Raw genomic sequence first — 26,128 nt, forward strand, 5'->3', positions numbered from 1 at the left:
AGTATGGGCAAAAATCTCAAAAGGGTATTATTCATCAGGTGTTACTTCTTTCAGGTAAGATTTCTAAGACGGATGTCAAAGTCAAAACAGGTACCCAAAGCATAGAAAAAAAAATGAAGAAAGCAAGTTGTGTGGATGGGAATAAGGTGTATTTGACCTCGAAACTCATGCCCTTCTCAAGGCCTGTGGCGGTCCCGGTTGCAAGGCCCGGCTCTGCCACATGCTAGCTGGGGGTCCAGCACATCCCTCTCTGAGGCTCGTGCCAATGTGGGGTTCTCCCCTCTGGCTGGTTGCCAATGAATGATAGCTGCTCTTAAGGTCGGGACTGCTGTTTGGTACTGGGTCTCAAAGGTAGGTCTCCATGTGCACCGTGTCTCTACTAGTTATGAGTCGCAAAGTCTCAAGCAGATGACTTAATTTTTCTACATCTTTTTTTTTAAAGATTTTTATTTATTTATTTATTTATTTGAGACAGAGAGAATGAGAGAGAGAGAGAGCACATGAGAGGGGGGAGGGTCAGAGGGAGAAGCAGACTCTCCGCCGAGCAGGGAGCCTGATGCGGGACTCGATCCAGGGACTCCTGGATCATGACCTGAGCCGAAGGCAGTCGCTTAACCAACTGAGCCACCCAGGTGCCCAATTTTTCTACATCTTGATTCTTAACCCGCACAATAGAGATGATAATGCCTCCTTTGCAGAGCTAGCAGATATCTGGCCGGGATAGCGTATGCCTGGCTCCTGACGGGCATCAACAAGTGAGTTTTGCCTGCATCCCTAATTTCATAATCTGCAAACCAGGCCGGAAAGAGTGACTGTATTGTGTTGTGAGGATGGGAAATCAAAGAACCTGCACTGGCTGTAAGAAATCAATGCACTGAATGCTTATTATTTTAAAGGAATAATAAATGATATTATATTCAAACAACAGTGGATAAATTTGTTCCACAGATCCCAGAGCACCTATTGTCATCCTACGCGTTCTCTAAATCCACTGAAGATCATTTTAAGACTGAAAAGTGACACTTAAAAAAAAAGATTTTATTTATTTATTTGTCAGAGACAGAGAAAGAAAGAGAGAGAGAGAGAGAGAGAGAGAGAGAGAGCACAAGCAGGGGGAGCAGCAGAGGGAGAGGGAGAAGCAGGCTCCCCACAGAGCAGGGAGCCTGACGCGGGGCTCGATCCCAGGACCCTGGGATCATGACCTGAGCTGAAGGCAGATGCTTAACCGACTGAGCTACCCAGGTGTCCCTGAAAACGACACTTTCATAAATTATTTGCCACCAAATGTGCCTTATCTAATTGAATAATGGGCTCAGAACACATGCAGAAACACTATGAAACAGGATTATCCCAAACACACAAATGAGGAACATGTTATAAGATGATTTTAACTAACCTACAACGAGTATCACGAAGCATCTAGAACAGTGTGTTATAATCACTCCATCAAGGTTATTTCTGGTGTAGATGACTAAGGAACTGGTTTATATTATTTCAAATGCTGTGCATTTGTGTTAAGGACCAAACTGGAAATAAGGCACAGGATCTGATGGTCTTCTGAGTCAATTCAGAATGTAATTCAAACTGGAGAAAAGAATGAGGTATTACTGATGGTTACAGAATTTCTGGTGCCATACTGAGGTGCATGAAGATCCTGCTTGATTCTCTAAGCGCTGGGGGAAATCTGGTGACGCAGCAATCAACCACAACCCAAACTAACCTGTTGCAGTGCTGCTGGAACAGAAATAAAATTTGACCTTATTCTATGCACTTAACTATTCAATGAAATATATTTGTTTTTCTTTTTAAGATTTTATTTATTTATTCATGAGAGAGAGAGAGAGAGGCAGAGGGAGAAGCAGGCTCCCGCAGAGCAGGGAGCCCGATGCGGGACTCGATCCCAGGACCCCGGGATCACGACCTGAGCTGAAGGCAGACGCTTAACCATCTGAGCCAGCCAGGCGCCCTCAATGAAATATATTTGTAAATACAACTCGATCTTCTCACATTTGGTCTTGGTGGTTTATTTAAAAAACAGTCTCTTTATATTTTTGTTTTGAATAGACCTTTTATTACTTGTGTTTGTTTTATCTAGGCAATGTATTCCGTGTTCTACTTCAGTTTCTGCCTCCTAGTTCTCAGAAAAATTAAAAAATGACTTTGCTTTGTTGAGGGGAGTAGGTACACCTCTCTCCATGTAAGTCAGGCCAACGAACTAAATGCTGGAGACACTCTAAGTCCTCCAAGCTACAGGCCCTTTATACTTGCTTTTACCATCTTATAAACAGGTAATGGATGAGTTTTTATGTTGACTTTATGGCTTTTCCTGTCATATCACACAGATACCTTAACATGAAGGGCCCTTGCCCAGTCACCGCAGACGCATGCGAACCTAATGCATAAGTCAAATGCAGTCTACAGTTTATGCCCAGTGGGAAATAGACATTTTCTTTAATTGCCCATTTGTCAGATTGAGTAAGCGGGCAGGCAGAGCGGTAACACAGCCCCATCTATGGACACGTGTCCCAAGAGTAGGAAGGATCGCAGACTCCTTTCTTTTTTCTTTCTTTCTTTCTTTCCTTCCTTCCTTCCTTCCTTCTTTCCTTTCCTTCCTTCCTTTTTCTTTCCTTTCTTTCTTTCTTTCTTTCTTTCTTTCTTTCTTTCTCTTTTTTTTTTAAAGATTTTATTTATTTGACAGAGACAGACACAGCGAGAGAGGGAACACAAGCAGGGGGAGTGGGAGAGTGGCTCAGACTCTTTCTTGAACCACTAACACCAGGTCTCTATTTTGAAGAGAAATTCTTTCGTTATTTCAGCATGCAGCGATATATACAGCCTCTTGGGGGGGGCACACTAGGAAAAATCCTGAATGAATAACTATATTTTTTCCACTAGTAGAAAATTATTTCTGCAATCATTCTTACATTCTGGAAAAGAATAAACTATACTGATTTTACATCCCAATTGTAGCATCTTCAAATACGGGTAGTGAGTACGTAAATTTGTATTTGGGGATCCTCCCCCCAAACCAATCCTCAATTGCCAGACATGATAAAAGTGAAAGGCCAGAATCAAGTCCACGAATAAGGACAGATCTTAGGAACGGGAAAACGTGTTCCTTTCATTCACCTGCTCACCTGACTCCTCAAAGCGGCAGCTGAGTCCCCGACCGGCAGGCAAACAGCTCTGGAACCCGTGCGGCCTCCCGGGACTCTAGTGTTGTATACTCGGTGGTTTTTTTTTTTTAAAGAATCTGACTGCTAGTGAATAAGTCTCATGAGATTGTACTATCTTTTATCCAAATATCACCACGATCTCTGACGGCTTTGGGTATGTTTGTTTGTGTGTGTGTGTTTTTTTTTTTTTGTAACTTTCTTTTTTAAGATATTATTTTATTTACTTATTTGACAGAGAGAGAAAGAGAGAGAGAGAGAGCACAAGCAGGGGGAGCAGCAGAGGGAGAGGGAGAAGCAGGCTCCCCGCTGAGCAGAGAGCCCACGCAGGGCTCTATCCCAGGACCCTGGGATGGTGACCTGAGCTGAAGGCAGACGCTTAACCGACTGAGCCCCCCAGGTGCCCCAAGGGCTTCGGGTATGTTAAATGTGCTCTCCAGGCTACATGTAATATTTATCATTTACTGGGTTAGACCCAGCGGTCTGCTCCATAATTTGAATAGTATAAAGTAATATTTAATATGGTGTGACCACCAAATTTTATGAAAGAGAGACCTTTAAAAATGACATCCTCCTGACAGCCAGACTCTGTAAACTGAAGACAGGGGCCTGATTATCACATCGGCGGAGTGCTCAGGCTTAAGTCTGTCATGTGTCCGTGGCTACGGCTGTGTACGCACGCACAGCGAAGGGCAAGCAAAGCACGCCCCAGCACAGTTGAACTGTCTCGGCGTGGCAGAACTGTGTGCGAAGTTTTTCTTCCCTTTATGCTTTTCTTTTTATAATCAGGGGAATGTTATTATTTAAAAATTTTCGAATTGTGGTAAAATAACATAAAATTTGCCTTCTTGACCATTTTTAAGCACACGGGTCAGTCGTGTTAAGTACACGCACATGGCTGTGCGGCCACCAATCTCCAGGATCCCTCATCCCAGAGGGATGCTATTTTTTTTTAAGATTTTATTTATTTATTTGACAGAGAGAGAGAGAGAGAGCACAGCAGGCAGAGGGAGAAGCAGACTCCCCGCTGACCAAGGAGCCCGATGCGGGGCTTGATCCCAGGACCCCAGGATTGTGACCTGAGCCGAAGGCAGATGCTCAATGGACTGACCTACCCAGGCGCCTAGGAATGCTATTTTTAAAAGAGATAATAAAAGACTTCTCCAGATGCACCTAATTTTAAAAATTAAATGCAAAAGACGGCCAATGGAACGGCATAATCAGACTAACCCAAGATAATTGAATAGCCTTCCCAATTTGTGGATGAACTCATGGTAAGCAATGGGCTTTTAATCTGCTTTTGATACAATGCGAGAAGAGGAACTCGTTGGCCGAGGCGTAGCGATCATACTGGAATTTTCTCTGTGTAGTTCCTTAGAGAGTTGTTCCTAAACCGCCTCTAACCATGCTCATGATGTGCAGATGACCTTCCTACTCAGGACTCCACCCGGCGGTGCCCTAGGGTTCCGTGCTCAGCCTCAGAAATAGCAGGAAGACAGCACACTGCCTCCCTGAAGCGGGTGGAGCACTGCTGGGGAGTCTGGGTAGTCACTCATTAACAGGTTACACACTGCAGTCTCAGACACCTGCCGGAGGAGGCTTGTTCTAAACTTTTCCACCATTCCAGTGGCTCATTTCTATGGAGTCATTAAGCAACACTATTAATACTGGTGTTAGGGTCTGTGTTGCTGTTGTACCAACACTTCACCAGCCCAAGTTAATGCTTTTCTGAGTGCAGAGGGTTAGAGGACAATCCTGGTTCTGAGCTGAAGGAATTCCCATCTAAATGCAAATCAAGACAAGCCCGTCTAGAATGCATGAGCAGGTACAGTAGTTTTTCCACCATCTAACGTTCAGTCCCCCAAATGCATTTTCATACAGCTGTACTGGTAAGAAGTGTCCCTCATTAGAATGAAATTCTCCTTGCTTTCTCCGCTGCATGAGCAGCTATAGAGGTAAAGGTGTTCAGAGTCTTGATTTCTTTGATTTAATTCATGGCCCGTAAAAGGGACAAAGAGAATCATTTTTGAACCTCTGCTTCTCTGCCCCAGGCTTACATATCCAGGCCCCTGAAATCAAAGAATGTGTGGCACAAATGGAGTTAACTTTCATCCCAAGATCTACTTCCCCTCCCAGTTTAAGGACACTGTCATCCAACATTTCATGCCAGAAACTAGAGAGTCACCTCGAGCCCTCCTCCCACACACCATGTCCCTGGGTCTCACCCAGGCCAGCCGATTTTATCTGCTATATGCCTTCATAATTAACCCCTTCCTCTAAGTCTTCACTCCTGTGGCCTTAATTTGGTCCTTTGTTGTGTCTCACTGGACTAATGTTGTCCTTTCTTTATGGGTCTGCTTGCTTAGTCTTCTGGAGGCTTCCTCTGGCCTCTAGCCTGTCCCTGGAGTAATCCTTCTATTAAAATGCATGGCTGTGGGGGCGCCTGGGTGGCTCAGTCGGTGAAGCGTCCGGCTCTTGGTTTCGGCTCAGGTCACGATCTCAGGGTCAGGAGATGGAGCCCCACGTTGGGCTCCGTGCTCAGTGTGGAGTCTGCTTCAGAGATTCTCTCCCTCTCCCTCTGCTCCTCCCGCAGCTCGTGCTCTCTCTCTTTCTCATATAAATAAATAAAATCTTTGGGAAAAAAAATGCTCAGCTGACCAATTCATTCCTCGAAACTGCTGCCAGGGTAGGCAATGAAGACTTCGTAAGGCCCATTTGTGCCATTTACATCAAATTTGCATCCTTTCCTCATTCAAGGAGAGTAAGGGGATGAATAAGGGCCCTTCCACCTTCAATTTATATTACCCCTAATCTCCTCAATGCAGTCCCAAAGCGGACTGTATGACATCATAATGCTCAGAGGGTAAAGACAGTGCAGATCCCCTAGTCCCAACTCTACAGGATTACTGATCAGTTTGCCAACTTTATGGGCAGCCCGACTTCGGGGCCTCTGGTGGGCAGGCCCAATGACTAACTTCCCTTGCGCTCTCCCATGGGACTGGCGCTGAGCCTTCAGTGGGGCAGGGCTCTGCCACTGGCCTTTTGCCTTTCTGGGGACTAGTCTCACCCTGGCACTTTGCGTGGGATGTCCTATTAATTAATGAGATGCAGGAAAGGGAGGCTCTGGCACAAATTAGTCAGGAACTGGCAAGTTTTTTTCCTGAAAAAAAGGCCAGACGATAAATTGCAGGCCATCTGGTCTCTGTTGCAAGTACTCACCTCTGCTTCCCCGTGAAAGCAGCCAGAGACGAGGCATAAACAAATGGGTGTGGCTGTGTATTAAGAAAACTTGAATTACAGAAAGAGATGACGGGCCAGCTTTGGCCCTGGGGCCAGCCCCTGAATCAGGCATATGTGCGCTAAGACGCTGTGTCCGCGTGCAACCGGTGGGCCGAGAAGCCTGGACTTCTCTAGAGGCCGTAGGAAATCACACCACGAACATGGGCTTTGGAGCCCCGTTTCCTTGGTTCAAGACTCGACTTCAGTGTTTGCTAGCAACGGAGCTTCGGGAAGCCTACACACACGCTCTCCTTTGATCCTCACGTAAAGCCTGCATCTTTGGAGGACAGAGGAGTGGGTAGAGAGGGTGGGAGGTTCGGGAACCTTTACCTCCCTCTATCAGCATGTTCACATGCTCAGGCCCGGCCCATCTTTGAGAGAAATGCCCTCTGGCTCCCTGCCAGCTCTGGCCCTCACTCATGGCTCCTCTTCACTCCAAAAACTTCATGACAAAGCTGTCTCCGTCTACCCTTTGTCACCGCGCACTCACCTAGTGGCCCCTGGAAGGCTGGCTTCTGCCCTGAGCTTATAGACAGCCATGATCAAGATGGTTTCTTCAACAGGAGATACATTTAGTCAAGGCCTGTTGCCCAGTTAGGTGGCATCCTTGACGAGGCCGGCCAAGGGAAGGAAAAAGCGAACTGCCACGTAGTCCTCCTCCCAGCAGAGGCGTTATCTGTAGATCATCCTGAGAAACTCCAGTGAGCATCCCAACTCCATGGGACCCCAATATTTTAACCATTGCCTTGTCCAGTGTTGTTCCTTTTGGGTAGAAAAGTTCAAGATGAATCCTGAAGTGCCTGCTGTCATGATGGCACATTTCACCAACAGAAGGGTTGGCTCTATCCACCGAGACAGCCAAATAACTCATTCTGGGAAATTTAACATTTGTGCCCCCGTGATCACAGTGATACCAAGTGCGTATCCCACATCTGTTAGGCTGTGGTCCATGAGGGAAGAGGTGGAGGCACCCCTCAGCTGCTTTAGCCCTGGGTCCCAGCTCCACAGGACCTGCTCTTGCTGAGACTCTTGAGGCAGAAATGCTCTCAACTGTCCCTGAACACTCAGTACCTAGCCTGCTGTCAGGCAAATGATGGCATCTTAGGAAACCACCACTGAATGAGTCATTTCCCGCATGGGTCCCTGGGGAGGTGACAGAGGTAGTCCATTTGTCAAATTAAAGAAAAATCGAGGTAAAAAGATTCAACATCCTTTCCTAGAGCTCAGCTACCTTGGGGAACAGAATAAATAAGAATCCCACAGACCCAGGCCAGTGCTCAGAAAAAACAGGCCAAGTGCTCAGCCAAGTACATCTCTCTTATTTGGGCTCTGCCTTCTCTCTGCTCATGAAGTCACAATCCTACCAGTGCAGGGACCCAGGAAGGATGCCAATTATAATACCTTCTTTTGACAGCCGGGAGAGTAGATATTCCCTGCCTGCCTCTTCAACACACTGGCAACACTTGTGTAAGCAACAACTCTCGTGATAACCAATCCTGTTGTGAATCATTTCTCGCTGGCACTCCTTACTCCTTGACCCAATGCGAATCTTTCCCAAACTATTTTTAAAATATCTAATCTGTTGTGAGTAATGGACTATGGAACTGTTAGTTTGCCATTTCTGGGCAGATGGTCTTAACACCGAGATCTTATTATGTTGTAATTTGATATTTTAAATGGTAGATGGGAATAAAAGAACAAAATAGAGCCTCTAAAATCTTATCTACTCCTTAAGATCAAGTGATTTGAAATATTTTTAGATTTTTAGAGTGCTTTCCTATCTTAAAGAATAAAAAAGGTTAATTATTCTAAATAACAATCTTGAAAGACTGGTTGGTGACTTCCTTCCAAATATTCATACTAGGAAAACCAGGGATCTTAAAGATTGACTCAGTGGCAAGACGGTCAAATTTTAAAAAGAACCCCTTACTTCTGAGTTTATTATCTCCCCACATATATGATAAAACAGGTACTAGATATCTTTCGATATATAACAGATCACCCCAAAACTCAGTGGCTTAAGAGAATAATAGTAATTTATTATCTGTGATGCACTGAATTGTGTCCCCCCACCTCCAAATTCATAGGCTGAAGCCCTTAACCCCCAGTGTGAGTGTATTAGGGGATGGGGCCTTTAAGGAAGTAACTAAGGTTAAGTGAGATCATAGGGTGGGGCCCTAATCCAATAGGACTTGTGTCCTCATAAGAGGAGGAAGAGACACCAGGGATACGTGCGCACAGAGGAAAGACCACGTGAGGACACAGCAGGAAGTTGGCATCTGCAGCGGAGGAGGCCTCTGGATCCTGTCAACACCCTGATCCTGGGCTTCTGGCCTCCAAACTGTTAGAAATGAATTTTTTTCTTTTTTTTTAGAAATATTTTCTTATTTATTTATGAGAGAGAGAGAGCATGAGCAGGAGGAGTGGCAGAGAGAGAGGGAGAAGCAGACTCCCCACTTAGCAGGGAGCCCCACATGGGGCTCGATCCCAGGATCCCGGGATCATGACCTGAGCCGAAGGCAGATGCTTAACCGACTAAGCCACCCACGTGCCCTGAGAAATGAATTTCTGTTAAGTCCTTTAGTCTGTGGCATTTCGTTGTAGTAGCCATAGCAGAACAATACATTATTTCTTATGGTTTCTGTGGGTCAGGAATTCATGAGCAGTTCAGATGGGTGGTCCTGGATCTCTGGTATTGGCGGGGGCTACAGTCTCATCTGAAGACTTGACTGGGGCTAGAGGATTCACGTCCATGGTGGCTCACTCCCACAGGCGGGGAGTTGGTGATGGGTGTTGGCTGGGGCCTTAGTTCCTCTCTCCCTGGGCCTAATAAAACCTTTTTCATTCATCCCCAACCAACCATCCTGAACCCTTTTCTTCAGTTTAGTTACATTTTAAATATAGCATAAGAAGAAATATGATACCCCTTGTTTTCACCTATCAGAATTTTGGGATCATAAATTGAAAAAAAAAGTAGAGACTATAAGCCCATGGTTAGAGGTTGTAATGTACCACTCAGATCCCCTTTCAGAAGTGAAGGATTTCCCCCCAGCTATTGGGAATCTGCCAAGTGATGGCCTTCAACTATTAGCCAGCACTGCAGTTGGCTGAGGAGAGTTGCCTTGGCCAGGGTTAACCCTCTTCCAGGAGAGCTGCCATCTAATGAGTGGTTGATGCAAGGGTAGAAGGGCCTGGCTCCTTTGCCCCAACTTGGGACAAGTCTGGGGAGCTGCCCCCGTTTTAGTGCTCCCTGGGGGTCTGCCGAGGACCTGGTCGAGACAGCACTGCCTCGCAGCTTCTCCCTCAGACCTGCCTCCCTCCTTCCTTCTCGCTCAGGCATTGATCCTCAGAACACTTCCTAATGAACACCCTGCACATTAGTTTCTGGCTAGAATCTGCTTCTCCGGAAACACAAACTGCAGCAGCCTCCTTTTCAGGGAATTACTCTCAAAAGAATTAACCGTCTAAATTAGACTCCTCACGCAGAGATAAATGAACCTCTCGACTCCAGTATGCTGTGTTCCATGGCAGGCCCAGCTGTTGAAATCAAGAGATAAGGCGTGTGGGAGATCTGAAAATTGGCCCACACTCTTCACCTCTTCCTGTATCCAGGCTCTCTGCAGTGAGACTTTGTCACTTCTGCTTCATTCTGTTTGCCGAAGCAAGGAAAAAACCCAACCCGGCTTCAAAGGGGAGAGGGAACAGATTCTATCTCAGGTAGGAGTTAGGGTACCAGTTCTGAGCCTAGGCCTCAGGAAGACTTGCCTCCTGGAATCGTGCCACTGTCATAAGAACAAGTCTGGGACAGCCTCTGCTAGGGGAGGAGAGACCACACGGAACAGAGGTGAGACATTCCAGCTGAGGCCGCTCAGGCCCGACCAGCCGCCAAGTAACCTCGTAAGTGACCACAGACGTGTGAGTAAGCACGGCCAAGACTAGAAGAATGCCCAACCTGAACTGACAGCCTGCAGGATTGAGAGCTAAAGAAACGGTTGCTGTCTTGAGTTTTGGGGAGGTCTGTTATGTGGCAATAGAAGAACGGGGACAATACAGGAACCAACCAGGCAAGAGAAGACGAGGGACCGGGCCTCAGCTGATGCCTCGCATTCCCTGTCACTGGCTCAGGGGCCGCTGCTGATGGCTCAAACCTGCCAACTTCTTCCAGGATTGTCCTCAGATGATCCCAGCTGGAGGTGCATTTCCCTCCGCCTGGGGCATCCCCAAACGAACGGCTGCTTGGTGTGAAGGTAAAAAGGCCAGCCTCCTTGCCTCCAGGCAGGGCAAATTCTGGCACAGTTTACACTCCAGAGCTCTCCCGTCATCAGGCTGAGGCTACATCTCATCCCAAACCACATACTTGTCTTCCTTCTTTCCTCCCCTTGCACCTACAGGTTTATTCTGAGCACTGTGTAGTCAATCGACAAACTTGCAGCCCAAACCCCATCTCAGACTCTGCTTCTAGGGACTCTGACCCAAGACGTAGGTCAAGAGTGAAATTCCTGGAAGAAAAAGGGGAGGAACAGGGGAATGAGTGTTGTGGAAAGGGAACCGGAAAAGCACTGATGCTTCGAATACCTTCATGTCAAGTCTTCAGTGCAGCAGAAGATGATTCTTCCATTGGCCCAAGACAAACACCTGCCACCACCCAAGAAATCCCATCCGTTTCCTTGACAAGAGCAGAACGTAAGGCTCGCCTTTTCCCTTCTGTCTTTTACTGCTTCCTTCCTACTAACTGTGTCCAGATTAGTATTTAAACCTATTCCCAATTAAAGGGAAAAACCATCACCTCCATTCTAACAGTGACAGCCCCATCTCCTCCCCTTCAAAGTCAGGATTCTTGAGAGATCTCCACTAGAGATCTCCACTTCTTCACTCTTCACCATTCAGCCCACATTCCATGGCTTCTGCACGTGACCACAGTATTCCTGCCAATGTCATCGGGGCCAACCTCAGTCCTTACATTGCAGGCCGCCCGACTGCATTTGACGTCACTCCCTCCAAATGCGTGAGACACAGTGAAACACATTCCTTTTGATTCCATGATACTGTGTTTGCCTGCTTTTCTGCCTAATCTCAAGGCAATCCAGAATCCTTTTCCTTTGTTTGTGCCTGAAATGTCCACGTTTTTCTGGCTCTCTTCTCACCTACCATATATTTTTCTAGATTATTTCATCTACGACCATGGCATAAATTACCATTCACATCCTAATGATTTTCAATCTTAATTTCTAGCTCCAGATGCAGATATCCAACTGCCCTTTGGATACCTCCTCTTGAATGTTCCACGGGCACCTTGTTGTACCACCACCACCTGAACACACACACACACACACACACACACACACGTGCTCACATGCATGCATGCGCACATCCATAGCCTGCTCCCCTTCCTGCCCTGTTCCCTATCCCAGCAAATGCAACTACCATTCATCTAGTTTCCTAAGGCAAAACTTCTGGAATCATCCTTGATTCTTCTTTTTCCCCCCTCAACCCATCAATCACTGCATTCCAAATTCCTTTCAATTCAACCTCTTAAGTAGTTCTTAACTTCTTAACATTGGTCCACTCTGTTCCACCGTCAGCTACCACCAGGCCCAGATAATTTCACACAGTGTCCCGTCTGAGCTCCCGTCTTACTCAAATCCAGTCTTGTTTTCATATCCATCCAGAACAGAGCATCCAGAAACGCAAAGCTGATTATTGCTCTCTGCTGAAAAAAAGTCCACTTCCTTCCTCTGGGATTGGCTCTTCCATGCACTCAGACTGGACTGGGTGTTTCCTCCCATCATAACAACCCAGGTTCCATCTAACTCTGTTGTAATTATTTACCTGCCTGCATCCCCCAGAGAGACAAATCTCCCTCCTTTGTTCAGCTAGTTATTAGCTATTTCTTGAAGCCCTCCCATGCATAATGCACCACTAATCAAGTAGTGAAAAGGACAAACATGTCTCTTCCTCATACGTTTGTCACCCACTCGCCCTTTCTGAGCACAGTTTATGACACACAGAAGTTGCTTAGTAAGTCTTTGCTGAGTAAATAAGTGATAAAATGAGTACTTTCTACCAAAGACAAACTAATTACCCTTATCCCCATTCCAATTTTAGAATAAGACTCATGGGAACATACTTTATAAAAGTGATCTTCGGGGTCAATGTTTACAGAAAGTGTCTTTTTGTTCCAAAGGGCAGAGACAAATTATATCTAAATATTTTCAGGCTGACAAAAGTCTTTAAGCAATCACATTTCTCCAGTGAAGATTATGCTGGTAGCCAAATTTATGAAATCAGCCAAGCTCTTAAGGAACTTAAGACAATCAACATAGTCCAGTGATAAAGAAGTGCACTTCGCAGGAACTTGAAATGACCACCAGCCCTGCTGCAAAGCAGGACAGACCCAGCCCAATAATGGCTGCAGAGGCCATGACAGGGGCCTCCCGGGGATGCCTCCGGTGATAAAGCTGACCAATGGGGGGCGCCTGGGTGCCTCAGTCAGTTGGGCGTCTGCCTTCAGCTCAGGTCATGATCCCAGGGTCCTGGGATCGAGCCCCGCATCGGGCTCCCCGCTCTGCGGAGAGCCTGCTTCTCCCGCTCCCTGCCGCTCTGTCTACTTGTGCTCTCTCTCTATCTCTCTGTCAGATAAATAAATAAAATCTTTTAAATAAAAAGAAGAAACGCTGACCAGTGGGATCAAGCCTGTCTAATGTCAGGGAGCCAGTGGGGACATTGTCTTCCGATTTTGAAATGTATCATTGCATAACATAAGTGGGGAGCTTCTGGTGATCACCCAGATTTTCTGAAGCTCAAACTATATAAACATTGTAGTCTTGCCTGGATCACTTTTTCAAAAAATTGTAGTAAAATATACATAATATAAAATTTACCATTTTAACCATTTTTTAAAAGTATGATTCAGTGGTATTGAGTACATTCACACTGTTGTGCCACCATGACCCCCATCATCTACGGAACTTTTCCATCTTCCCAAACTGGAACTCTTCTCCATTGAACAACGACTCTTCAGTCCTCCCCGTCCAGCCTCTGACACCCACCCTTCTATTTTCTGTGTCTATGAATCTGACTACTCTGGAAACCTCAGACACGTGGAATCACACAGGATTTGTCCTTGTATGACTAGCTTATTTCACTCAGCATAATGTCCCCAAGGATCATCCATGTTGTAGCAGGTGTCAGGATGTCCTTCCTTCTTAAGGCTGAGTAAGATCCCATTGTACAGAATGACCACATCTTGATCCTCCCCTCGGGACATGTGGATGGTTGCTCAAATGTCACTGAAATGTCACACTCACTGTCAGCCGTATGTGTGGGACTGCAGGCCCTGACCAGGCACATGGCATATCCATCACTGAGTGTGGGATATGGCTGAGGATACTTCCACTCTGGCCCCAGAACCGCCTCAGAAATCCCGGCAGGACTCTGGCTGGTTGGCCTCAGCCATGGGCTTCTGAGCTGTGTGAGGTTTAAACAGCTAAGAATACCACTTCCCAGTCATTATTTTAGAGGGAAAAAACTGACACTGGACCGACAGCACTCTCTGGATTCTCTTTTATTTAACCTGGGAAAGGCCAGCAGCAAACTTCTGCAATCATGGACAAGTCTTGTGTCTGTCAGCATCACTTCCAGTGATCTAAACCCCAAATAACTGTTTTCTCTTCAAATCGGTGTCTCTTGCTAAACGGGGTTATTCTGTCAACTATCACTAATAAATAATGAGAAGAAGCCAGTCTCTTGAGACTTTTATATCTCCTTTATCCTTGGGAGCCTCTCTGTTGGTCACCTCCCTCTTCGGTCCTCTCCTCTGCTCCTGGCCCCCACAGGCTCCTTCTGTCCCAGATTGCCTTGCCCATAGGCTTCTGGGTAGGTTTGGCACAAGGCTGGAGGGTTTCTATCCCTCTGCCCCAAAGGGCGTCTCTGGCCAGGGGCTGCTTCTCTTCTGTGGCTCCAGCTCCTACCGGGCAGACACATCAGGTTCTACTCCCATCGGCGGGGCTCTGGTAACCCCACCACCTCCCATTGCCCCTCTAGCCCCAGAGGAGTAGTGGCTTCCGGCTTTTGACAATCTGGGTCGCCTCACAGTTAGCTTTTTGGATTCTTTTTTTGTTCCTTTATCTCTATAACCAAGTTTCTTTGTGAAGTGCCCAGGAGAGCCTTTCTAGATCTTCTCTCATTCCCACCCAGGAACGTGGATGACCTTCCTCCAAGGCCCATAGCTCTCCGGGGCCGAGCCCTGTCCTGCTCCTCATCTGGACTGTTCCTCTGCTTCCGGGTCTTCCTGTCTCCAGTCTACCTCCTGGTCTGCTGCTGCGCTCCTGACCCTCAGACACGGCCCACAGCCCGGCTCCTTCTCTATGCTGCACGTCACCCTCATTCCCACCCAAGTCGTTGCGACTTTTCTTCTCTGGAAGGCTTTCCCTTCACCTCTCCCCTCAGTCAAGGCCCACCACTTATGCAAGGCCCAGCTTACTGGGCTGCACCGGGGCCTTCGCAGCCCTTATCAGACCACAGCGTTTCCCTTCCCCACCTCCTCTGGAGCGGACTCTCCACCCCCACCCAACCTCCTTTCCGCTCTGACTTAACTCTTTCATCCCGAGGGTTACTCTGTTCCCAGTAAGACGGGAAGCCCTAGAAGGCAGAAACGACACCTTGCATTTGATCCCGCAGGCCCTCAAACAACACTGTGAAGCCTGCATCTCATAAAGCAATCGCTGAATGAACAAGGAGAATAGCGATGGCATGTTCTCTGCATGACAAACACACCTTCTTTCTCTCCAAAGATAACAATGCTTATGGTTGGACAGTGTCCCCCAGAAAGCCACGGCGAGGTGTTAGGCTCTGATGCCTGTGAACGTGACCTTGTTTGGAAATACAAACTGTGGATGTGATCAAGTGAAGACGAGGTCCCACTGGAGCAGGGTGGGCCCTACTCCAACATGAGTGGTGTCCTTGGAAGAAGAGGATATCGTGAGGACAGAAGCAGAGATCGGTGTGATGCTCCACAAGCCAAGGAGCAGCCGGGGCTCCCAAGAAGCTGGAAGAACCAGGGAAGGCTCCTAGAGACTTTGCAGGGAGCATGGTCCTGCCCAAACCAGGACTTCAGACCTCCAGCCTCCAGAGCTACGAGGCAATAGCTTCTGGTTCTTTTAAGCCCCCCAGTTCATGCCGCTTAGTTCCAGCAACCCCAGGGGACCACTACAGCCACCGGACCCCACAGTCCCATCCACATAGATGGACTTCAGGGACACGGTTCTTATGTCCTCGCTGGGCACAGGGAGAACACTGAGGACCCATGTTCCTCGTCGGAACCAGGCAGGGATGGAGAGCGTCTCCACGCTTCAGGCCCACCGTGCGGCTGCGGAGCACGTGGGTCCCGTTGCTCAGCCGCCTTCCTCCATCTGCACTCACTGACCCTCAGCCTCTGCGGGGGCTCACACGCCTGGCTCGCCTCACCGCTGCACTCCGAGAGCCTCACCTTTTCAAGAATGCTTCTGAGTGCAAATGATGGCAAACTGGAAATCTTAAAACTCCAAAATAAAACTTCAATTTAAAAAAACCTTGTATGGTGACTAACATAACATAATAAAATAAAACAAAAAACAAAAAACAACCCCTCCCCTTTTCTTTTTGCTTCGCCTATCACTTCTTTCTCTAGGCTCCCAATCCAGATAAATTCAAATAAAGCTTTTTATGACTGACTACTTAAAAGAGGCTGAGGCAACACACACTTTCTGGTCAGGTTCCAGGCGTTACCACTTTCTGTTTAGTTGCCATTTGCCTGCTGCGCCCTCTGTGTTTCTTCCTCAGCCCGGGACTCATGATAAAATACACCCAACACGTCAGGGGTGCCCAGCTTCGGCTTCAGCGCCCCTCCCCCCGATGCCTGGAGGCCCGACCCACAGGACGAGGCCAGACTTACGGTTCTGGGGGAAGCATAGTGTGTCGGTGATGCTGCTGGAGGCCTGGCCACGCTCTGGAAGGAGGACGGGCAGTACCTCTGGCCTGTGTCCGGAGGGGAAGACGAGGCATAGATGCGATTTTCCAGTCGCTCAGGCTCGTGCTTGTAGGATTCAAGAGGAAAGGTGTGCTGCTTGGCCACCTGGGTGGGTGTGGACGGAGAGGAAGAGAGGCCTGAAGCTGCGGAGGAGACCACAGAGCGCTGTTAGAAGTCTGGCTGAGGCAGAGGAAGGCCGAGAATGCACTTCTGCTTCTTAGTACCGAAAATCTCAAACGGCAAGATTTGGCATTATTAAATTCTGAATGCTGGGGACAAGTTTTTCTTTATTTCTTTATTTCTTTATTTCTGCATTGCATCCCCCAAATAGCTGTGTTGAACTCTTAACCCCCGGCACCTGTGAAGATTTGGGAATAGGGTCTTTGCAGATGTCATCAAGTTAAAATGAGGTCACACTGGAGTCGGCCTGGCTCTTAACCCAATGAGACCAGTGTCCTTTTGAGAGGAGAAGACATGGAAACCTAGACGCACACTCAGAGGAGAAGCCATGTCACTGGGAGCCAGAGACCGAAGTGATACATCTACGGGCCAAGGAGCGCCGAGCGTAGCCGGCGACCATCGGAAGCCAGCGGTGAGGAAGGACGCTTTCCAGGGTGTCAGAGGGAGGACGGCCCGGCTGACATCTTGGTTTCAGACCTCTAGCCTCTTAACTGGGAGAAGAAACTTCCGTTGTTTTATGCCACCCAGTGTGAGGTACTTTGTTATGGCAGCTCTAGAAACCTCATAGAGTCCAGGGGCTGGATTTGTTTTCCAAGAGAAGCAGAATCTGGATTCGGGTCTGGGGTCTCACATTTCTGGATAACTCAGTAAACTTTTTATTTTAAATTTGATATTTAAAATTTTTAAACCATGGGAGTCAAAGCAAAGACGTCAGTACCAAGGGCTACCTCTTTGCCACTCGCCGCTTCTGACCCAGACAAAGATGCAGAGCCATAAGCCTGGACCTCCTTTGCAGTGCTACTCCGTCCCGAATTCCAGAGCCCTCTCCTCACAGTCTACAGTCCCTGTACACATGTGTGTTCCCTTCTCTGCTTCCATCTTTGCTCCCTGGAGGAACCACCTATTCCTCGGGAATCAATTCAACCAACCCTTTTCTTCCGACCCTCCAGCTCTGGACTCGCGAGCACATCTCACCCATATGAGGTCACAACACGCTATTTAACATTGAAACCAAATGCAAAAGTATGTAAGTCTCCTGTTCCCAGCAAAATCCCCCATCTGCCTTTGGGGCAGGGGTTCTGGGTTGGCCTTTTGGGTCCCCACAGCAGCCAGGGCTGCCCTGGTGGGGGGAGGGTGCCTGGAAGACACTCGCCACCCAACAGGCAAGGTGAGAGAAGGGAGCACGGAAGGGTGTGGGGCTCAAGCTCCGCTGGCATCTTCTCTCCCTCCCCATGCCCAGAGAGTGTTCGGGGTACGTACTTCCCTGGTGGGAACTCTGGAAGGAACCAATCAAAGGAGGAGGATCATCTTCTAGGGAACCTCCTTTCCCACGAAGCCATCCCAAGTGGGATGACCTCTGGGAGGCAGGTTTAGGTGAAAGCAGGAGATAGAACACTCGATCACGCATGGTTTGGTGGGTCTCAAAACTTAAGATACCAAAGGCCTCCAAAAGGAAAGCCCCCAACTCTTTTAGAAACAAAAGTTTTCCCCCAAAGGTCTTGAGAAGCAAAGCCCGTTCTGAGGTGGGGCTTGGGGTGGGGAAGGAGAGGGAGGGTCAAGGGCAGCAGACCTGGGGGTTTCCGGCTGTTGGGGGAGGGGTGGTCCGGCAGGCAGGGTGATGGAGGAACTGCCTGGCCCAAGTCTGGGCCCTTCTTTAGTGTCACGGCTTCAATGCTCCCCAGGGACGCCCACAGAGCGGTGAGGAATGGGGATGCCTGCCAAGGCTCAGAGGGGGCGTGCCTGGGCCTTTCAGAGGGCTCTGCTGGGAGGCAGAAGAGGGAAGCCCATGTGCTACTCTGTTTGTGGAGCCCAGCACCCCGTGGGCCTCGGGCCCCCAGGGGTGGTGGCTCGTCTTTCCATGGTCCTTCCAGCGAGAGTCCTCAGCTGGCCTGCCAGCCTCGCTCCTCACAGAGCAGCCCAGAACATGCTGGTTCTCACGTCACAGGCTAACAGGGAATTTATGTCCTGTGCTCCCAACGCTCGCCCCAACCACGGGACACAGACGCCCCCTGGGTGCTTCCAGGGGCGAGTGCTAGAGACCCGACAGACGGGTGAAACAGAGAGGGACGGGGGGCATTTGGACTTCAAGCTTGTGCCACCAACCACGTTCTAACAGCCTGTGAGAGCCCCTCGGGCGAAGCCCCTGTGGGGGCTTGGCTCTCCGTGTTAAGGAGGGGCAGCCCTCAGTGCTGACGCGCCCGCGGCTGTCCAAACACAGGGCACAATCCAAACCGGCCCCCCCCCCCCATCTTGCCTGTGACTCTACTCCCAGACCCAGCTCAGACTCTGGCTCCAACCACACCCCCAGAGCTGTTTTCAGAAGCTGGGACAAAAATGCCTCTGTGGAGGCATTCTGGCAACTTCTACCAAAACTGCAAAGGCATATGCTCCTTGACCCAACAATCTGCTTCTGGGATTTCCTTCCGTAGATGCAGTTGCATGGTTGCTGAAGGCGAGTGTGTGGGGTCATTCGTTACAGTGGTGCTTGTAAAAGCAGAGACTGGAGACGCAGATGCTCGTCGGCAGGAAGGGGCTAACACGCCGACGGCACATCCACGCCGACGGCCATGGCTCCCTGACGGGCGCGACAGGCTGCCTCCTCTTTCTTACCTCTGAGACCGAGCGGGAAGTGAAAAGGCACCCCCCAGAGCCATCTGTACAGAATGACCCCACTCACAGTCTCAGAAAGGGGGATAAGAACGTACATATGAGCATTCAGCCCGTCTGCACGTGCCCAGAGTATCTCAGGAAGGATGCGGAGGCACCGCTGGAGACAGGAAGGGGGGGCAAGGACAACGGTCATCGTCCACCCTTTCCTATTTTACAACTTTCATATCGTGTGGACGCCTTGGCAACTCAGAAAATTACTTTCTTCAGCCCCTGTTCAGCTTTTGAGCCAAGAGGCTGGCTGACGCCGTATAGACGCGCCTCCCGCCTCTTGCCCTGATCCCAGCTGCCCCCCACCCAGCTCTGGGGGGGGCCGTCCCCCCCCCCCCCCCCCCCCCCCCCCCCCCCCCCCGATGGAAGCACTCCGAAGGCAGGGCCTGGTCTGTCTCTCTCTCTACGAGAGGCTGTCCCATTTACAACATTCTTCAGGGATGAAGCCCGATTGTCACTGTGTAAGGGACATTCAAAGCTGGCGGACCTCCTTGCAAGCTCTTTGGGTATAGAATATTCCTTCCTAAGTGTACATAATTTAAGAGAACATGACTAAGCAGCTGCCCCCTAAGAGGGCTCTTTAAAGCCCAAACGGTGGCTTCTGCTTCTCCTGTGGCTCATCCTCTGTGGGCCATCCTCTGCGTCCTGGAATGGTCCGAACCCGGGGCTCCAGAGGCAAGAAGGGTGGTGCAGGACATGGCACAGCCCTGGACACAAGCTTGCTGAACCGTCTGGGGTGAGGGGAAGCTAAGCGGGCTTCCTGCCTGGTGGGGGTAGCAACCGGCTTCTAGCGGAACAGAAGGATTCTCCACGTCCCTAGGAAAGCTCCCCTCAGTGAAGTCCCTCCAAGCTCAAAAATGCTTCCATCTTTCCACCTGGCCTTCCCGCCTCCTCTCTGCCCCCTCCCTGGAGTGGGTGGTCTCGTTGGGGAAAACAGGATGATGCTCTGGACTCTAGAGGGGGAGGGATCAGGTAAAATGATGTGAGGATTAGCAATATGTGCAGTTGAAGGAACAGGGAAAGAACCTTCCTAGGGCCAAAAATATGCCCCCTCTTTTCCCTGATACATGAACCATCGTTAAGAGGGGTAGAGTCTTGCAATAGCGACATCTTTTTTTGCATGATGCCTTACTGTTTACAAAGTGCTCCTACATACTCTTGCCCCATTTGCTCCCTGAGGCCATGCCCTGGGGGCAGCTTTATTTTCCCACTTTGTAGGGGGAGACACCAGTGACCCGAGAAGCTGCTGGTCCCTGGTCCTTTAGTGAGTAAACAATGGCAGAGGGCACACCTGTAACCAGCGTCCTGACTCCAAATCCTAAACACTTCTGCCAGCATTGAATAGGGAGATTGCAGGGAGATCACCAAGACTTAAAACAACATTTTGGGTGTGTGAAAGTGGGATTTCACAGGCCCGCGGGCAGGAGAGCTTAGAAAGCACTGGGTGCAGAAGGGAAGGGAGAGGTGGGCAGGAGGCTTGAAAGGGGGACAGGAGGAGAAGGTGGGCTTGGAGCTCTGTGGGCTTCCTCCCCTGGCGTGGGCTTCCTTGTCAGCCAGCAAGAGCGGAAACGTGCTCAGCAGAGGGGAGACTTTTACTCACATTTATGATGTTTTACCGGGGAAAGGGGGGCTGTCTTATGAAAGAAAGCGGGAGGGTTAAGAATGACACTCCTAAATCTTTTTCTTCTTTTGATTATTGGTGTCACAATTCTTAAATGAAAAGGGGAATGGGGCAGTGCAATCCCCCATTACTTTGAAATAGACCAATTTATTTCCTAATCACGGGGCCAACTGCCAAGCCGCAAGCTTTCAGGAAGACCAGGGTCTGCTCATCAGCTGCCAGGGGCCAAGCGTTTGCAGGCGTGGAGGAGGGGGTGTGTTCCATGAATCGACGAATCCCACCTTTCAGTCCGGTTGGGGAAAGTGAGGCAAAAACAAACCCAAACCCAAACCCACCATACCATACTCAGGGAGCACGGGGAGTTAAATGCGTGGAACACTAGAGCAGGAGGCGATCGGAGAAGGGGTGGGAAAGCTCAGTAGAGACACCGGAAAAGAGCTGGGACTGCACTTTGGAAAACAAAACAAATCTGCCCCCCAACTAAGGCGACCTTCTGAAGGGCCCAGACAAGACTGGGCTGTGGCAACAGTACCCAGAGCAGACAGGTTTCCTCCGTTTTGTTCTTCTGAGAAGGCTTTCCCTCCTTCTTCTGCTTCTTAAGGACTTTGTTTAGGATCACTGTCAGCCTCTGAGAGTGAACAATGCCTTTGATTCTCCTGGGGTAGCAGCCAGGACGAGTGAATAGGCACAGTGAGTGAACAGAAACGGCTCCTGGCAGCCGCACAGGACACCAGGCAAGCGGCTCCAGACACCAGGGAGCCATGAGCTGGTGACTTCACAGGGCCAGGCTGTACTGGCATGAGCTACGTCTACAGAGATGGGGGAGGAGGGGGCACAGGGGCGCCCCTGGAAGAAAGTGAGCAGACATCTGCAGAAGGACAGCAGTGTGGCATGGAAGGCGGAGGCCTGGATTTCAGAAGCCTCAAGTTCTAGGCCTAGTTTTGCCGCTAACTGGCCATGGGCCCTTGAGCAAATAAAGCCCTTGCGTTGGTAAAAAAAAATACAATAAAATAAAATAAACCAGGTAGACCAGATGGCTATGTGGGGTGCACATGCTCCCCCTCTCCCCTGCCCTTGGGCAGCACATGCATACGGTCTGAAATAACAAGAAAGGAGAAAATTCATTCTGTTCCTGTTCTTAAACGTCCTTTCTGACCATTGTCTCATGAGAAGAGCAAATATTCAACTTACGCTGGATGGGAGGTTTACTTATATGCAGTTTTAAAAAACAACTAATGACTCGTTACAGAGATGAGGGGACTTACGACTTTTGCTCCTAACTTTGAAGGGATGGTGACAAGGGTCACGGGGGTGGGGGGGATGGTGGCACAGGCAGGGAGAGGCAGGAGTCCCTGCTGCTCAGGAACTGTGCCACAAGGAGGGGCACTTAAAGGGTCAGAAAGCCCGGTAATACGAGCAGCACACAACTGATGTGTGCGCATGCCGGGTCCGGTGTGGTTCGAGAAAAAGCCCGTCTGCCACTCGCTTTGCTTAGGATGGCTTCTCTCCACAAGTAAACGCACTGCTTCCATTTTTAATGCTTTGCCTCTTGGCTTTCCCTCTGGCCTGGTTGTCTTCTGCTCCTCCCTGCACTGCCCTCCACGATCCCCTTCATTTTTGCCCTGAATTACCTGAGGTGAGACCTACCCGAGATGGGAACTCAGAAGGACAAGAAATCCCTTCCCATCTCTTCTCCCTGGGTTTTCCCCTTGAGGAGCCTAGGAGAGCTCGGGGGACACCAAAGGCAGTGGTAGCTCTGTCTACACAGAATAAGGAATAAGAAGCTTCATCATCAGGAAATGTGGGTCCAAACCTGAGACTCTCGTGAATCCTAGGCCTTGAGATCTGAACTGTGATGGTAGGTTTCTAGGTTCTTCTTGGTTTTAAGGAACCAATCACGTCTTATGGCAGGTGGACTTTCTGGGACATGAACTCTACTTGTGGGGTAAAACTAGACTTCTCTGGCCTCAGCGGGCTGGGATTGGATTGGGTGCAAACATAAGCAGCCATTCTTACTTGCTCATGAGGAGGGTTTGGCTGACTGTCCCTGGTACATGTATGGTCTGGGTTCGCCCCAGTCCAGTGGTCTGCTCTGCGGTTCTGTGTAGAATATTCCTGAAGAGTCCTCAAATCTTTTCCATTGCACTTTGGACAACTTTCTGCCTTCATTTCACATGGGAAGGTTTTGCTCAAAACCCTTGGTCTGGGCAGTCCCTGATCTCCATCTTCACTGAGTTAGCCCAACACACTGGACACAGCGTCTGGGCCACAAGTTGAGAATAATGTTTTATAATCTTTAATAGTTGAAACTATTCAAAATATGTTGGAGACTGTCTAGAGTCATTTTGGAATCAAAACATTATGGTAATTCGGTGGGTGAAAAATTCTTTCTATTAAAAAAACACAAAAATTCTTTTAGGACATTTTCTAAGGTTCTTATTCTCCTAGAAGGCATCCAGGAAAAGCTAGTTTTACAGGGCTTTGTATACCCCATAGCATTCTGGACCTAGCTGTTAGGTAGCAGACTCAAGCATACTGATATTTGCATAGGTAAACCAGAAAAGAAAACAAAACCAAGACAGGGATAGAGAAGGAAATGGGAATTTGGCAGGGGTTGACTCTAGATCAGTCCCTACAGGGTGGTCCCAGCCTCTGGTGTCTGCCCCGGCCTTGAGAGGAGCTGTGCCCTCTTCATGCTCATCCGGAGCTCTGAGTTCTGCTTCATGGACCCAAAATGCAACCCTAGATACTCCACAAAAGTATATGTGCCTTTTGATATTGAAACTGAAAGGCAATCCTTGAGGAAAGGAGAGAGAAAAAAAAGCCCTCCGTCGCTTTGTAAGAGGGAGAGACTCTAGAACAATCCATTTCAAAACAGATTCTGACAAGCAACTTCCTAAGGATCTGCCAATGAAAGGAAAATAGTGATGCTGGTCCCTTCTGATGATGATTTTGTGGAATCACAGAAGCAACAGGTGTTATTTGATACTGTGTAGATTAATTCAGCTGAATGAGAAGAGTCCCCACCTAAAGAATCATAGGGGGAATTGGCGGTGAGTGACCTCAGCAGATAAACATCCCATGGCCTCATTTTACAGTGGAGAAAGTGGAGGCCCTGAGAGTGAAGTGTCAGGTCCAGGGGCAACAGCTGGGTCAGAAGCCGGACCACGCACAGCAATGACGTGGCTCTTTAGACCCCCGGTCTGGTGTTAGAGAGATTTCAGACACCGGCTTCACAACTGTGGAGGGTCAGGGAGCACACCATCTGTGTGGGTGAGAGAAAAGGGCACGTGTTCACACAGGAGGCCGGCAGGTGCTTGGAGTCAGAGGTGGGAGGGTGGGACGCAAAAGACACCCCTGTGGTCCACAGTGCTGCACTCAGGCTCTCTCCGGCCTGCCCCAGGCTCCTCCTTCCGTGTCCGTCAGCCACCCCCAGCGCGCCCCCCGCCGGCACGCCGGGGGTGGGGGGGGGGGGGGGGGGGGTGGGGTGGGGGGGGGGGGCGGAGCGGGTAGTGGGAAGCCATGACCGGGACATACTGGATTTGGGAGAGGAGGAAATGAGGTGACTCTAGGTTCCTTCCTGGGTCAATATGGTGACCACCATTTCCTGAGAGAACATAAGGGAAGGTTCCTTCCTGGGTCAGTATGGCGAATGCCATCTCCTGAGAGAACATAAGGGAAGGATGCTAATTCAGTAAGAGACCCACGGGCTTTCAGACTCCATCAGGTGCCCAGTGGGCTGGGGAAAGGCTATCTGGCATTGGCCACAGTGGGGGCTGGAAGATTTCTGGGCAGGAGCCCCCTCCTCAGTGCCCTGCCCTGTTCGGATGTGCTCCCAGGGCAGGACTAGCTTTCTATGCACGTTCAGACAAGTCTTTCTGACCTCCGTTTCTCCGAGATGCCTGCTTCTAAGAGTGTCGTTCCGGCAAACTGTTCTGGCAAAGCCAGCCTGTCCAGCACATGCAGGTATCACCAGGGACATAAGGTGGCGGATCTGGTTGAAGGGCACACTGGGAACGAACTCTGCTGATATGTGACCGCAGGGAAGGTCAAGACCCCCAGGCTCCAAAAGCATGCCTCTTGGCGAGAGGTCTCCACCGGGAGGGCTTCTGCCTGAAATACCCCCGTTCTGACCGGGCCTGCCCCCCATGCCGGGAACATGGACGCGCCATTGTTCCCCATGCTCCGTCTCTAGCCCCTCTTGGAATTCCTCATCATCTGCCATCTGCTTATTAGTCTAGCTACTGGGGAAAGTCCCCAGAAACCGGGAAGGGATTCTGTGAGTGTGTTTGGGTCCCAGGACCCTTGTATAATCTGCTGAAATTGATAAATGAAGCACAGATACACAAATTATTCTCTTTCCGAAATAACCACATGGCGGTTCTAACTCCCCAAAGGCCAGGCTTTAAGAATTTGAATTCCAAGGGGGTCTCAAAACATTATCAAAGTTCCTTTTCCGAAAAGGTGGCTGGACTCCCACCGTTTCCACTTTTAGCAGTAGCGGTGTCCCCTCTAAGGGACCCTCATGGAGGGGTGTGATGGAAAATACACATAAAGATGTGATGGAAAATCAGTGTTGAGAACAAACCAAGAGAAGCCAGTGAGCGCACCTCACCAGGACGCTGGCACACTGAGGTTTCCCAAGAGGACTTTTAAAATCAGAAACTGGACCTTGACTTCTTCCTACACCTTCCATAATTTGGGCTATTTACATCTAATCAGTATGCCTGAGGAGAGCTCCTCCCTGCCTCAGACCGCAGGCCCCGGCTGCCAGTGACGGGGACCCTACGGCTCTGCTTGATGCCCCACTCTGGAGTTTCCTGGGCTCTTTAACCTTACCCTGGGGGGGGGGTGCTCCCGATCCCCCCTGCCTCTACGCTCTGGGCTCAATCCCAGTGACAAGGGGATGTGGGTGATCGAGGAGGTGCTCGAAGCCACCGTCCCCTCCCTGAGATAAGTCTTGGGTGATTTCCAGATGGGCAAGACATACTATTCTACCAGGCACGATGGTCTGTGGGCTCCGGGAGCACAGTTTCCAAACCTCTACTCGAAGCCACGTTCAGCAAAGCAGGAGGAGTGGGAGGTAGAGGCTGGGAGCTGGGGAGACGGTCTGTGGGTGAGCGGTTCCGGCCTGGCTCTCGCCCTCCCGCCGGGGCTCCGGGCAGGCCAGGTGGTGGCTGGCAGCCAGCTGGGGGCATTCCCTTCCCGGGG

At 49.6% G+C, this 26,128-nt stretch overlaps 1 protein-coding gene across 8 annotated transcripts in view; it reads right to left on the minus strand.

Annotated features, from left to right (window-relative positions):
- Positions 1-26,128, minus strand: part of PRKAG2 (protein kinase AMP-activated non-catalytic subunit gamma 2) — a 255,248-nt gene that overhangs the window by 78,187 nt on the left and 150,933 nt on the right. For 5 of the 8 annotated variants that reach the window (XM_025862118.2, XM_025862116.2, XM_073887555.1 and 2 more), the window contains one exon: positions 16,384-16,601. The exons of the other annotated variants lie outside the window; for them this stretch is intronic. In XM_025862118.2, the coding sequence (XP_025717903.1) occupies positions 16,384-16,601 (218 nt within the window). The remainder of the gene's footprint in view (positions 1-16,383; positions 16,602-26,128) is intronic. 8 annotated transcript variants of the gene reach the window in all.

Source organism: Callorhinus ursinus, unplaced genomic scaffold (assembly GCF_003265705.2).
Source record: "Callorhinus ursinus isolate GAN/ISIS: 27379988/994484 unplaced genomic scaffold, GSC_fseal_2.0 scaffold80, whole genome shotgun sequence".
NCBI classification, from domain to species: Eukaryota; Metazoa; Chordata; class Mammalia; order Carnivora; family Otariidae; genus Callorhinus; species Callorhinus ursinus.